We start from the raw sequence: 13,933 nt of genomic DNA, 5'->3' as shown, positions 1-13,933 counted from the left end.
CTTCCAAAATTCTGTTGTCGCACAATAACTCTCGACTCAAAAAAACAATTATCATGTAACGCGACACAACCTTGCCTTTCAGAACAAAGATGGCCGCTGGCACCAGACCCACTTCGTCTTTCAGACCCAGGACCCGAATTTACTCCCCATAGTGAGCGTGTCTAACCTGCCGGCCCCCGAGCCCGGCTCACACTTTCACCTGGAGGTGGGACCCGTGTGCTTCGTGTAGGGGCCACTTAGACCTCGAACACCTTTAACTCCTCATAGGAGTGGCTACACAGGGAGGGGCGGACTGGGGGTTTCTCCAGGTTTACAGAACGACAGACCCCCGTGGTCCTCCCACACAATATGCTTGGACTGCAGAAACAGTAGGTGGCGCCAGAGAGGGATGGACCCGTGGAAACGCAGGAATACTGGGGACGTCTGGCACTAATCCACCTTTGGAAAATATAATAAGCTTCTTTCAGAGACTTGTTTCTGTAAATACAAGACCTGGATGCCCAGAAAATGATATGAACGTCTCATGTCCATCATCTCTCTCTCGTGGACCACGATGTGTCTTCTTCCCTTTTATGGTCTGATAACTTTTTAGTTTCTAAAATACACTCTGCAACATTCACCGAAAAAGAGAAGAGATGTGTACAGAAATATGGAAGAGTTGTATTTGCATTTGCAATATGTCCTATTTTGTTATGACTATTATGTATTATTTATACATGTATATGTACTGTATATTGTAATATAAAGTGCAATAGATATTGTGTCTTTCAGAGCAATTCAGGTCGACGGATCTCAACATCACATTTCTCATTCAGGTATATATTATGCGTGTGCCTAGCATAGCACAGGTGGACTGTCTATTCTCTGTTAGCTATTCTACCCCACACTAAAGTGTCCTCCTATGTACAACTGCTGTGTGATTCCTCCCACGTTAAAGTGGGTCTAATGACACCACAGTGTGAACTCAGAAGTGTGTGAAGATGCTGCCTCGGTTCTACAGAAAAAATAAAGGTGCCTGGGGGAACCATCTGGGGTGAGAGAGGTGACATAATGGTGCTGCGATAATTGACACTTGTATCTTCTAATCTTGTCGATTCTCTCAGCAGGGCTATAGTATACATACCTTCCTTAAAAGGGAACATTGTACCGTATAAAAACAAGGCAAATTCAACACATTATCGAGCTAGCATTTTACAACTTTTTGTTTTCGTTTTTTTTTACTTCACCATGTAAATGTGTATAATTATCATAATTATGCAAACTATTTCTTTCCCCACTTTTTCTCATCCTGTTTTTTTCTGTTTTTCTCCCATCCCAATTTTGTCGTGCCAATTCCCCTCCTCCCCTTCCTGGTCGTTGCTCGCATGTGCCCCCCACTGGTCGGTCTAGGGAGGGTTGATAGATACTCGTGGAGTCAGCCAGCCACTTCTTTTCACCTGCCAGCGCGGACTCTCATTGGTGAGGTGTAACGTGTGGGAGGCTCACACTACCCTCGACATCTCCCTTCCTCGCTGTGCAGGCGCCCTGACCGACCTGCGCCCTGACCGCTGTTTACAACGACCAGATTACCACCCACCGGCTTCCCTCCCACTGACTCTGCTAATTGAGCCAGTATGACGGCCGGCCAAGCCGGAGGCAACGCTGGCAGCCGGATTCGATAATTATGCAAACTTTATAATACACAGTGGGTCTTTTTTTGTGCTATTTAAATGTTATTTAAATTTCCATGGGCTTTCACATTCACAGCCAAGCATTGAGTTCAGGTTTTCAGAGGAACATCTTTGGTCGCTTGGGGCTCTAAAGAAATGTATGTTTTTTGTGTTTTGTTTTTTTAATAATCAAACTGTACTGAACAATCAGACTGTGCAATGGGACATATGCCCATTTTTATTCCTTAATGTCTTTTAATATATATATATTTTTTTTTACTGTAAATGCATAGCAATGATAGTCTGTTCCTCCAGCCTATGGTCTATAAGCATGGAGGTCCTCCCGTGCTACACAACCCTAACCTACCACAGTATACAAAACGGAGAACATTTCTGATTAATACTGGTATATTATGTTCAGTTTAGAAAGTCCAACCATTCAACAGGTAAATTCAATAAATATTTGTGTTCAAGTTTCAAATGTCTGTCGTAAAACAAATAACTCAGAAACCTAAATGGCCACATGGCAAAATTACCATGTTTAAAGGTGTACTACGCCGTTTGAGGAGGGTGATTTGCCTAGAATATGTTTGTTAACAAGATTGTGGGCCCTGCCTTTGTAAACAGACAGACTGCAGTGACATTTGTTTTTTCACTTTTCTGACACACACAACTCCATATATAATGCATTTTAATCATCTGCTTCTGCCAAGGCATATTCAAATTGTTTCTATGTATTGCACACCTGACATATGACTAGACTACTGCCAGAGAGCAAATGAAACAAGACAATTGTGTCCTGTGAAAGCAGAGCGGCTCTTTGTCCCACTCCCAGTCTCCACCACAGGAGGGCGCTCTTCAGCCACCGTCTCTCAACTCAACAGGCCTCTGGAGGAGCATTTCAACTCCTGTCATCTTCGACAACAAAAGAAAAAACACAGACGTGACTAGTTTCAGGTCCTGTATTGGGAGTGAAACATGGCGACAGGCAGGGTGCTATCGTGGGCACATGGCGTGACGCCCTCCGTCGACGGGCAGGGTGACGCCTGTGATGAAGCTGGCGGCATCGGACGCCAGGAAGGCGATGGCCTGGGCTACCTCCTCCACTTCCCCTGGACGGCCGAGGGCGTGGGTCTGCTTACACTTCTCCAGGAACTGGTGGAGAGAAGGCGGAGCTGATATGCTAGAGTGCATGGCTCATCAGAGTGGTGGTTACAGTAATATAATGGCTGATATGCTAGCATGCATGGCTCATCATAGTGGTGGTTACAGTAATATAATGGCTGATATGCTAGCGTGCATGGCTTATCAGAGTGGTGGTTACAGTAATATAATGGCTGATATGCTAGCGTGCATGGCTCATCAGAGTGGTGGTTACAGTAATATAATGGCTGATATGCTAGCGTGCATGGCTCATCAGTGATTACGTAAGGGATAATGTATAGCTACGAGGTCATTGTCGCAAAATAATTGACCGACACAGAGTTTAAAATACAGAGCCACCTCGGCGAGGTGTTTTAAACGTCAGTGAAGGTCAATTATTTTGCGATGATGACAGAGTATAGCTATACATTATCCCGCTTATTACATGGCTAACTTACTAACAATATACCTAATTCATTTTACAAAATCGACAAGACGAGATCAAATGCAGACGCAGTTGTTCTGTGGCTCTGTCAGCCCAAATAAAGTGATTATCATTATCGCCGGCAGCCCGGCAGGTGTGTCTAATTGCACTGAAACAGTGTGTGTCAGTGGGGTTTGATTGCAAACAGCTGCGCACAGCGGTCATTATTGTTCCACAGAGGTCCGTTATCGAGTAATATCGGACCTCTGACGAGCGCTATTGACCAATCACGAGCAAGCATTTTGGCGAATGTGAAAACGCCATGTAATAAAGTAATATAATGGCTGATATGCTAGCGTGCATGGCTCCTCAGTTGATTACAGTAATATAATGGCTGATATGCTAGCGTGCATGGCTCATCAGTGGTGGTTACAGTAATATAATGGCTGATATGCTAGTGTGCATGGCTCATCAGAGGTGGTTACAGTAATATAATGGCTGATATGCTAGCGTGCATGGCTCATCAGAGGTGGTTACAGTAATATAATGGCTGATATGCTAGTGTGCATGGCTCATCAGAGGTGGTTACAGTAATTTATTACATGGCGTTTTCACATTCGCCGAAATGCTTGCTTGTGATTGGTCAATAGCCCCCCGACAGCGGTCATTATTTTTCAATAATGACCGCTGTGGGACAATAATGACCGCTGTGCGCAGCTGTTCGCAATCAAGCCCACTGACACACACTGTTTCAGTGCAATTAGACACTGCCGGTGTTCTGCTGCCGGCGATGACAGGGGGCGGAGCGACAAGCGGAGCCAGAACGCAGCCAGAACCAGTGTTGCGAGTCGATGTAAAATGAATTAGGTATATTGTTAGTAAGTTAGCCATGTAATAAGCGGGATAATGTATAGCTATACTCGATCATTGTCGCAAAATAATTGACCTTCACTGACGTTTAAAACACCTCTGCGAGGCGCCTCGGTATTTTAAACTCCGTGTCGGTCAATTATTTTGCGACAATGACCTCGTAGCTATACATTATCCCTTACATAATGGCTGATATGCTAGCGTGCATGGCTCATCAGTGGTGGTTACAGTAATATAATGGCTGATATGCTAGCGTGCATGGCTCATCAGTGGTGGTTACAGTAATATAATGGCTGATATGCTAGCGTGCATGGCTCATCAGAGGTGGTTACAGTAATATAATGGCTGATATGCTAGCGTGCATGGCTCATCAGTGGTTGATTACAGTAATAATGGCTGATATGCTAGCGTGCATGGCTCATTAGTGGTTGATTACAGTAATATAATGGCTGATATGCTAGCGTGCATGGCTCATCAGTGGTTGATTACAGTAATATAATGGATGATATGCTAGCGTGCATTGGCTCCTCAGAGGTGATAACAGTAATATAATGGCTGATACGCTAGCGTGCATGGCTCATCAGTATGGTGATTACAGACAGTAATATAATGGCTGATATGCTAGCGTGCATGGCTCATCAGAGGCGATTACAGACAGTAATACAATGGCTGATATGCTAGCGTGCATGGCTCATCAGAGGTAATTACAGACAGTAATATAATGGCTGATATGCTAGCGTGGCTCATCAGTATCAGTGGGGCGACAGTGGCTCAGGAGGTAGAGCAGTCGTCTGGCAATCCGGAGGTTCCCGGTTCGATTCCCGCTCCTCCTGGGCAGCGTGTCGTTGTGTCCTTGAGCAAGACACTTAACCCCTAATTGCTCCCGATGAGCAGGTTGGCACCTTGCATGGTTGCTTCCGCCGTCGGTGTGTGAATGGGTAATATGTAAGTAACTAATTGTAAAGCGCTTTGGATAAAAGCGCTATATAAAAAAGCAGCCATTTACCATTTACCAGTATGGTGGTTACAGTAAGAGTAGGGTAGCTCTCCCCTCCCTCAACACCCACTACTGAAGTGCCCTTGAGCAAGGCGCTTAACACTTTGGATGCCACGGACGACATAACACGTGTTATCAGCCCGCCCCCTGAATGCCCACGACGACAAATAGTTTTATTTTTTTATTAGCGATCTGAATTCATATTTCATCAACCGAGTCTACCGTTGGGAAACCAGCCCCATCAGGAGCTCAGATGTGAAAAAAGCGCCCCCTATCGTCTCCCAGATGGTAATGCACCCTTTTGGAATGGACTCAATGAAAATGGATGAGAAAAAAACATCCGGAATCCACATTTTACTTCTCACGCATGTACCCGGAGCCGATCGGATTCATTGTGGAGCATCAGAACAGCGTGGAATATGTGTTTACAGTATGTAGCATTGGATCAATAAAAGGATTGATTTTTGGAATGGCGATCAGGAATTGGAATAATCTTTTTGGATACCATCTGATCTCAGGTAAGGAATCTATTTTACCAGTCTTAGGATAATCAGACCTGTTTTCACGGAAATATAAGCTTTTCCCCTATATGTGATATGGCTGTTAGGCTGTGCGAGCGATCAGGAAATAATAGATCAGATCGCCTATATAGCGTGCATACGTACACATTATCGATAATCTAGCGTTTATTTGAAAACGATTCATAAATAGTGTATTCTAGAATATTCTGTTTATTATGGAATATTTTTATTTTCCTTGAAAACGAGGGCTTTTCAAGATGCTATAAAACGGAAATGAACCGATAAAAAAACAATCCGCTTCGACAATGTTGACCGGAAAATGAGTCATTGATAAGCGATGGGCAGATTAGACACATAGCCATAATTTAAAACATAGATTAGGCGATATTAACGCTAACATTGAAGTGGATGATGGGCATTCAAGGGGGTAAAAAGGAAAACACGGCCGGCTCTGAAAGTGTTAAGAGGGGGAAGAATGGGAAAGAAATCCACCCTAAAATCATTTATATAATACTGTACAGCTCAGTTTGGATTTGTGAACATGACCAATCTCTCTTTAAACACCAGAGAGACTAGTGATGATGTCATCAAGACGCACCCTGGGAGCCGTGCCATAGACGGTGATAATGGAACACCTCCAGGACACTTTGACAGCAGCCTACCCATGACCATTTTACACCACAAGCCCTATTCATCGTCTAAGGCGCAGCCCCAGAGTTTACATCCCGGTTACATCACTGATTGGATGGTTCCGGAGCTGCTTAGTGGCCAACAGTACAAGACCGCTTGTTCTGGGCAGCTCCCAGGTGTGAAAGTGTGCAATTATAAGTGTGAAGCAGAGTATAGCTGAAAAGGAACGAGATGTGTTCTCGCCGAGTCTGCCCTGGGGAAATAATGCTTCAGCGCCACTGGGCTGTATATCAGATAGACTGATGTTCTTTTATTGGGACAAAATATATCCTGTATTAACATGGAACATGGTGTCCAACATTAGTTGAAACCTTAAACTCCCAACCAGTGATCCAAAACATAAATGCGTAACCCTATCACCAAAAATAAGAAAGACTAACACTAGACAACAGGTAAATGAGGTTTCAATTGTATTTTGTGGTAGTAAAAGGTTTGTTTACATTGCTATTGTTTGTAAACATTGAAATAAAATGGATTTATATTCTACTTCATGATGGGTTAAGAAAGTTCCAAAAAGATCTGATACCAAGAACCGTGTGTCATATGTCATAAATCAAAGCCAAGTGACTTGCTTTGCTGCATTCTTGTCACACAGGAGGGTGTTGAGATCTCTCTAATGGTGAAAGAATATCTCCTTTAACTACCCAGTGACCCAGACATATCAGTGCTCTGTATCGGATGATATTTAAAAGGTATCCAATGGAGTTTTTCACCACTAGTTGATGATATTGGTGCTATAGTACACATGAGAAAAGGGGTCCTCGAAGATTGTGTATCACATGGACACAGGAACGCGCCATGAGCAGAGGGGTGTTGTAGAACACAAAAAGAGTGCACTGGAAGCGAGTAGATCATTGGTCAATACGATCTTCCTCAGTCAAAGAAAGGAGGTCAAACTCATTACAACTTCTTGAAAAGCGAAAGTGAAACTCAAAACAGCTGGGATTAAAACATTGTGAGAGCAAAGGAAACAGTGAAAATGGACTTTGCAGAGGTTATACAGGGATTAAAGCAAAAAGAAATCTCCTGACTGGACTTTTTTTCAGGCCAAGTCATATTCTTATTTTAACCTCCACTGTATATTTTTATTTAATAGCGTTAGCGTTTTAAGGGAACTAGATTATTTTGAACATCTTTTCTATTGCCAGTTTGCTTTTATGTAATATCAATGCTGTTTTCAATTCATTAAATAAAAGTAAAACTGATACAACTTTTTACAAGGGTTGACTGACTTTGTCATACAAATAATCAACCATCTACATACTGTAACTTTTCAGTGCACATGTTTATTTACATTGTGACAACATCCTATTTGTGAGCTTATTCAAGTTCAAGTTTTTATTGATCACATAGGCAGGCTACACATGGCGTAGCCGCGTAGGCTACATGGCAGTGAGATTCATTGTTCTTGTATGCTCTCTTTCGTATTATTGTTATAGGCTATTGTCAAGAAAGGAAGTACATTATTTTCAATCGTGGCTTTAATTCATAGCCTTACGAGAAGCAGTCTCCTAGCAGCTTCATTAATCCCGATCCGTCTCAGCCACAGCATAACTGAGACCGGCTATGGCAAAAATAAACGGACGACTGTAAATAAAATAGCCTATAACATTATAAAGGATAGGCTATAGCAGGGGTTCCCAACCTTTCTTCCCCAGAGCCCCACGATTCCTTGGAGACATAGGAATATGATATGATATAGGCTACTGGTCCGTCAGCGAGGAGATAGCCCACAGCGGATAGCCATTTTAGAATAGGCTATTATGGCCAAACGAGGGTACGCTAGGCTATAGCCTATAAATATTATTGAATGTTTTCATAAGCGTAAAGATACAAGGACAACAGTTAGATTAACGATCAAGTTAGTTTACTGTATGCAGGCATCGCAGGGCTCAGTGTCTGTGCAATGCGTTATGCCCAAGTTACTGTTGCATATGTAGGCTATGCTATTATATATAATTTATAAAGGCTACCTAATACCGACATCAAAATAGATTGTATGCCTCTACAAATCATATTATACCAGGTAGCCAATAGACGGAAAATCCGTCGCGACTTGGAATCAAATTGACGGAGAACTTTAATCCCTGGGTTATATGAGGTAGGAAATGTATTCAGCGTGTAGACTATAGAATAGAAAAATATATATTTAAGTGGAAATAGGAATATAAATAAAAGCGAGCCGTTTACAAGAAAACTGTTGGGATACCTTTTAAAGGGATAGTTTGGATTTTTGGACATTATGAAATACTTGCCAGTAGTGTAGTGGAAGCTACTAGCTTACTCACTGAGTCCCGTGGTCAGAGTTCTGATAGGCCACATTTACCTGTGAACTGGCTCCAGCACATAGTAAAACACTGGCTTTTTTCAAGAAACGAAATAGTGCTTATGTGATAGCAGAATTGGAAATGCTGGTGGACAAGTGGTTGTGTGTTGGACGGGTAACCCTTTCGCCTGCACGTTGTGGTGTGGTTTAAAACCTTTTTGACTACTGGCTAGTATTCCATAAAACGTAATATCCAAAAATCCAAACCATCCCTTTGAGTATTGGTAATGGCCTGGGTCTTTGGCTGCATCCCTGTGGGTTACCTGGGTGTACTGCTCCTCATCCAGCCCTGCTCTCCTGTGGACATCGGTGATAATCACACCAGGGCTAGTGAAGGAAAGGCAACAAAGTTATTTATAGTAAATCAGACACAATACAGTCTCACAATACAGTCCCACAAAAAGGTGTCCCGAACTAAATCCATTCTTAAATCCACTAATAGTCATCGATTTGATCAACTAATCGATGCGTTGATTCAATCTGTCTTTTTTCTGTTGTGAAGCACTTTGAGCTGCAATTCTTGTATGAAAGGTGCTATACAAATAAAGTGTATTATTATTAATCTACATGTGTAAAATTGTGTTCCCACATGCAATGATGCAGAAACACCACTTTAAAAGGTCTCCTATTGTAAAAATGGCCTTTTCCTGTGTTTTGCATTGTTTTTACACAATGAGGGGTTGTTGTTATGTACTTTGTGCAGTTTCTGCAATTCAGCTGTGAGAAGAGCCCTCCCTATTGAAACAAGCCATTCAGAACAGTAGCCAACATCAACGTGGACTGGCCAATCACTGTTGAACTCATTTGCATATCCCAGTCCCTACGGTCATTGTAGTCACCGCCCGCAATCAACCATTTAGTGCAAGTGCAGCTGCAGTTTAACACAGCCAAGTATCTAATGTTAGCATGAACAAAATGCTTTGGTTGAGTCTAAATAAAGCAAGATGCACGTCATGTTGACTTATGACAGAAGTGTAGCGCATTTCTTGACAGTAGCTAATGCTACATCAAATCAAATGTATTTGTAGAGCCCGAGATCACATGGAATTGTCCCCATGGGCTTTACAGGTCAAGAAGAAACATCACAATAGATCAGGAACAAAAACCACCATAAAATCCATATATGTAACACTCCCAGACTTTCCCCAATGAAGATGAGGAACGACTCACTAAAACCTAGCAATAGGAAAAAAAGCACCACAGGTGGCGTGGAGGAGAGAAACCTCAGATGGGCTGTTAATTAATAATATGTTAATAATATGCTACATTCACTCAGCATCATAGACTTGGAGGAATACTTGGAATACTATACTACTGCTTGAATTGGATATCAATTCATCATATATTTATTTTCTTTGTTTTCTTCTTTTTTTTACTTTCTTGACTTGTGAGTTTGATGCTATCAAAGATCCCCATTTAAAAACGACCCTTCTAAGGTTTCTCCCCTCCACATTGCATGGGGTGCTTTTTTCCTTACCTTCGCTTGGGGTATGTCCGGGAGTGTTGCATTTATTTATTTTACATTTTATATTGGATTATATGGTGTTTTCTCTGTTTTGTTCTTGATTTATTGTGATGTTTCTTCTTGACTTGTTTAAAGAAGACGTGTCCGGCCCATGGGGACATTAACGTGTGTTGTCGGGCCTTACAAATACATTTGATTTGATTTGATAGGTCGGGGGTAACGTTAGTAAGTAAGTACGTTTTTATTTATATAGCATCTTTTCCAAAAATTTTGCAAAGTGCTTCACGTGATACAGAATTAACAACACAAGAATATAAAAACAGCTAAATACAAGAGGATAAAAACATTACAGTACAGCCCCTAAACAGCGAAGGGAAGTTGGTAGAGATGTGTAGCTTTGGCTGAGCTTAGTTATGGTCGATGCTAGCACCTGCGGGCCCTGCCTTGTAGAAGCACTGTGACATTCTGCTATTTACTCGTCTCTCTAGCTTTAGCTTAACTTTACATTCGTAGTGATGGATGCTAGCTGCTAACGTTACTTACGTTAGCAATAATGTTAACGATTTACCAGGGTCCCTCGACCAACAGCTTAGTGAATACCAAACAATACATTTGATTGAAGAAAAAATAAACATACAGATGTGTTCCATAGACTCACAGGAATTATTTAAACTAAACAAGTCAGGAACTTTAAATCTCATGCTTAGAGATGTCATTTTTCAGAATCTCCTCTACTATTTCTGCTCACTTTGAAACCTGCAAAGCAAAGGATTTCAGCAAGTTTGAGTTAACTGTATTATGAAGTGCGGTATTCCCCACAGTATGAATGGGCAAGGAAATGTGAATGAGCTTGGTTATTTGATACAATAAAATGTGAAGTGGATTTACCAGACGGAGTTCACTCTGACTTGCTTTGACGCCAGCTCTGAAATAAGAGGCAGAAAGAAGAAGTCATTGATGATGTGTCTTGATGATGTGTTTTCAACCATTGTTAATCCTGTTTATCCTGTTTTTATTAGTCTTACAGGCCCCATCTGTGATCACAGTAAGTTATTCACATACATAATTGAAGTTTGATCTGTAAATATGCTATTTGGAACATTCATAACCCTTTGCTAATCAGATTATAGATCTGTTTTTCAATAATGTTTACAAACAAACATTTTACAGTCACAAACTACAGCAAATACAATTTAAAAACTATTTGTTGTCTGGTGTTAGTCCTCATAATCAAGAGCTTAATCAACTAGAGAATGAAAACATGTCTAGTGGTGGGGCTACACAGGTTACAATTAGATAACGGATTGGGGCTTTAACGTTCATGGAGGGGGGTGTCACTCACCAAGTGCTGTACAGCGTGTGAACTGGTCGATGGCAGACTTTGACATGCAATAGGCCAGAACACCAGGGAACTACAGGAAGAAAACATGACTGCATCAAGAACCATGTGTTCACAGTAATGCTTCATAGGATAGATAGCAGCTGCACGCTCACACACAGGCTCACTCACACACACACAGGCGTATAATACCCACTGATCTCTGTCCATTGACACTGGATACGTTGATTATGGAGCCTTTGGTCTTGACCAGGTGGGGCACACACAGTTGAGTCAGATGGTACACAGATCTGAAAGATGGAAGCATCAAGGAAGGAAACACCATCACTGAAATTGGGACGATGGGTCTTTTGTTTACAATATACATTTAAAAGATCCCGAATTGCAAACAAATAAAGGAGTAGTAGCGTCCAGTCAACGGGTGTATTTACATTCCATTATTATAGCGACCTCTCCGTGACCTTTACAGTCTGCGACATCATCCGACATCATCCCACCTGACGTTGACGTTCATGACCTTGTCGTACTGAGCTAGGTCCGTCGTCTCGATGCTGCCCATGGCCAGGATGCCAGCGCTGTTGACCAGGACGTCCAGTCGACCAAAGTGAGCGATGGTTTGTTCCACCGTCTTCTTCACCGTGTCCTCGTCAGTGAGGTCCCCGGGGACGAGCAGGGGCTGGGTGATCACACACACAACAAGCAGGGGCTGGGTGATCACACACACAACAAGCAGGGGCTGGGTGATCACACACACAACAAGCAGGGGCTGGGTGATCACACACACAACAAGCAGGGGCTGGGTGATCACACACACAACAAGCAGGGGCTGGGTGATCACACACACAACAAGCAGGGGCTGGGTGATCACACACACAACAAGCAGGGGCTGGGTGATCACACACACAACAAGCAGGGGCTGGGTGATCACACACACAACAAGCAGGGGCTGGGTGATCACACACACAACAAGCAGGGGCTGGGTGATCACACACACAACAAGCAGGGGCTGGGTTATCACACACACGGGCCATGAATGTTGCTTCCAGATGGTGCACAAATATCACTAACATAATATGCCTGCGACAATGGCATTTATAGAACATGTAGTTAGTCAAATTAAATTGCTTGAAGTCAATCTATGCATAATTTAAGTTTTCAGATCACCCAGGCCTCAAATCGTATCACTTGGCTTTGATTAGATTAAATGTATTGTCATTTCACAAGTATAGAGTACAATGGAATGACGATGGCATCTAGCCAGAGTACAAAGTAGCAGTCAAGTGCATTGTAGTATACATGTCAATATGTGGCATATACATATGACATACATATGACAAAGCTACAGAGTAAATAGATAAACAAATAGTATTTTTTATATACAGTGGTACGAGTATAAATGCACTATGGTAATACACCAGTCTACTGGCCCCTGTAAATGTCAAAATCCCCCCCAGTACAGTTTCTTCCTCTTCGGAAGTTCAGATTTCTTACACAGTACCATATATTTGTATGTCATAAATGTCCTGATGAATTGAAAATGGGGGACCCTGATGTAAACAAGACGAAAGTCTTTCTCTGGTCTGCATCCCCTTAACAATTGTGTGTATTGAGCTGTACTGTATTGTACCCATTCTGCAATCTGTTAATAAAGTTTTCAATCAATCAATCAATCAAACCCATTCTGCAATCTGTTAAATAAAGTTTTCATTCATTCATTGAACTCTGATGAATGAGCAGGCATATGGATATATACACAGCTAGGCCTATAGATACAAGTATACTGTGTGTAGTGTTATTGTACATTGTTATTATACATTGTTATATGGATAGAGTATAGATTATCGGCAAGAGTTCATACAGTATGGGTTGAGTACTTTGGCACACAAGTGGAATATGTGACATTACGTCAAGCTGAATGTTGAAGGACAGTATAGTACAAGATTGTTGCTCTATTAATATGTCTCATTGTACCTCCGCTGCCCCATTTTCTCGACATTGTTTGGCTATTTTGGTGAGGTTCTCCACGTCGCGCCCGTTCAGTGCCAGCAGTGCACCGAGCTGAGCGAACATGATGCTCGTCCCCGCCCCGATGCCGGAGCTGGCCCCGGTGATCAGCGCCACTTTGCCTTTCAGCGAGGCCACCTGAAAACAACAAGTAGACGTACATTTGGACCCAGTAAATAAACAGTTGACAGCTACCCATATGTTTACTTAATGGACGCGGTAGTTGTGTAAGCAATACGGATTCAACGAAAAAAACTGACTAGGAAGTTAGTCACATTGAATGCAAAGAACACATTCTTACTTTGAAAGCGTCGCCTGAAGCCATAACTTCTGTGGGACAGATTTGCTTGTCAAGCTGTTATGAAATTGGACTGCAAGTCTGCACCGACTGCACTCGCGTGGTTGGCTCTGGTCGTCATATAGAGATGACGTACAATGACGTAATAAGAAAGAGACAGATTTGTAGTTTTACAAATTCATACAATCTTTGGATTTTATCGAAACA

General features: G+C 42.2%; 2 protein-coding genes across 2 annotated transcripts in view; one reads left to right on the top strand and one right to left on the bottom strand.

The window, feature by feature from the left end:
* Positions 1-248, top strand: part of col27a1b (collagen, type XXVII, alpha 1b) — a 191,350-nt gene extending 191,102 nt beyond the window's left edge. Inside the window, exon 60 of the mRNA XM_084308104.1 lies at positions 83-248. Within this exon, the coding sequence (XP_084164230.1) occupies positions 83-229 (147 nt within the window). The 3' untranslated portion in view covers positions 230-248. The remainder of the gene's footprint in view (positions 1-82) is intronic.
* A 28-nt stretch (positions 249-276) lies between these two features.
* On the bottom strand, positions 277-13,840 carry LOC311224100 (3-oxoacyl-[acyl-carrier-protein] reductase FabG). The gene is made up of 8 exons (XM_084308922.1): positions 13,730-13,840; positions 13,396-13,566; positions 11,922-12,100; positions 11,621-11,714; positions 11,428-11,497; positions 10,974-11,010; positions 8,884-8,947; positions 277-2,804 (listed from the first exon to the last, which is right to left on the bottom strand). The coding sequence occupies exons 1-8, from the start codon at positions 13,751-13,753 to the stop codon at positions 2,646-2,648; spliced, it is 798 nt and encodes a 265-aa protein (XP_084165048.1). The 5' UTR covers positions 13,754-13,840; the 3' UTR covers positions 277-2,645.
* Positions 13,841-13,933: the final 93 nt, after the last annotated feature.

This window comes from Notolepis coatsorum, assembly GCF_963971535.1.
Source record: "Notolepis coatsorum genome assembly, chromosome: 2".
Classification (NCBI taxonomy): Eukaryota; Metazoa; Chordata; class Actinopteri; order Aulopiformes; family Paralepididae; genus Notolepis; species Notolepis coatsorum.
This window is presented reverse-complemented; position numbering and strand designations above follow the sequence as displayed.

Coding starts and splice junctions, on each gene's coding strand:
- LOC311224100 (XM_084308922.1), bottom strand. CDS start 13,753: ATGGCTTCAGGCGACGCTTTCAAA. Junction 8,948..10,973: donor GTCAGAGTGAACTCCGTCTG/GTAAATCCACTT, acceptor TTCCTTCACTAG/CCCTGGTGTGATTATCACCG. Junction 2,805..8,883: donor ATGAGGAGCAGTACACCCAG/GTAACCCACAGG, acceptor TCTCTCCACCAG/TTCCTGGAGAAGTGTAAGCA.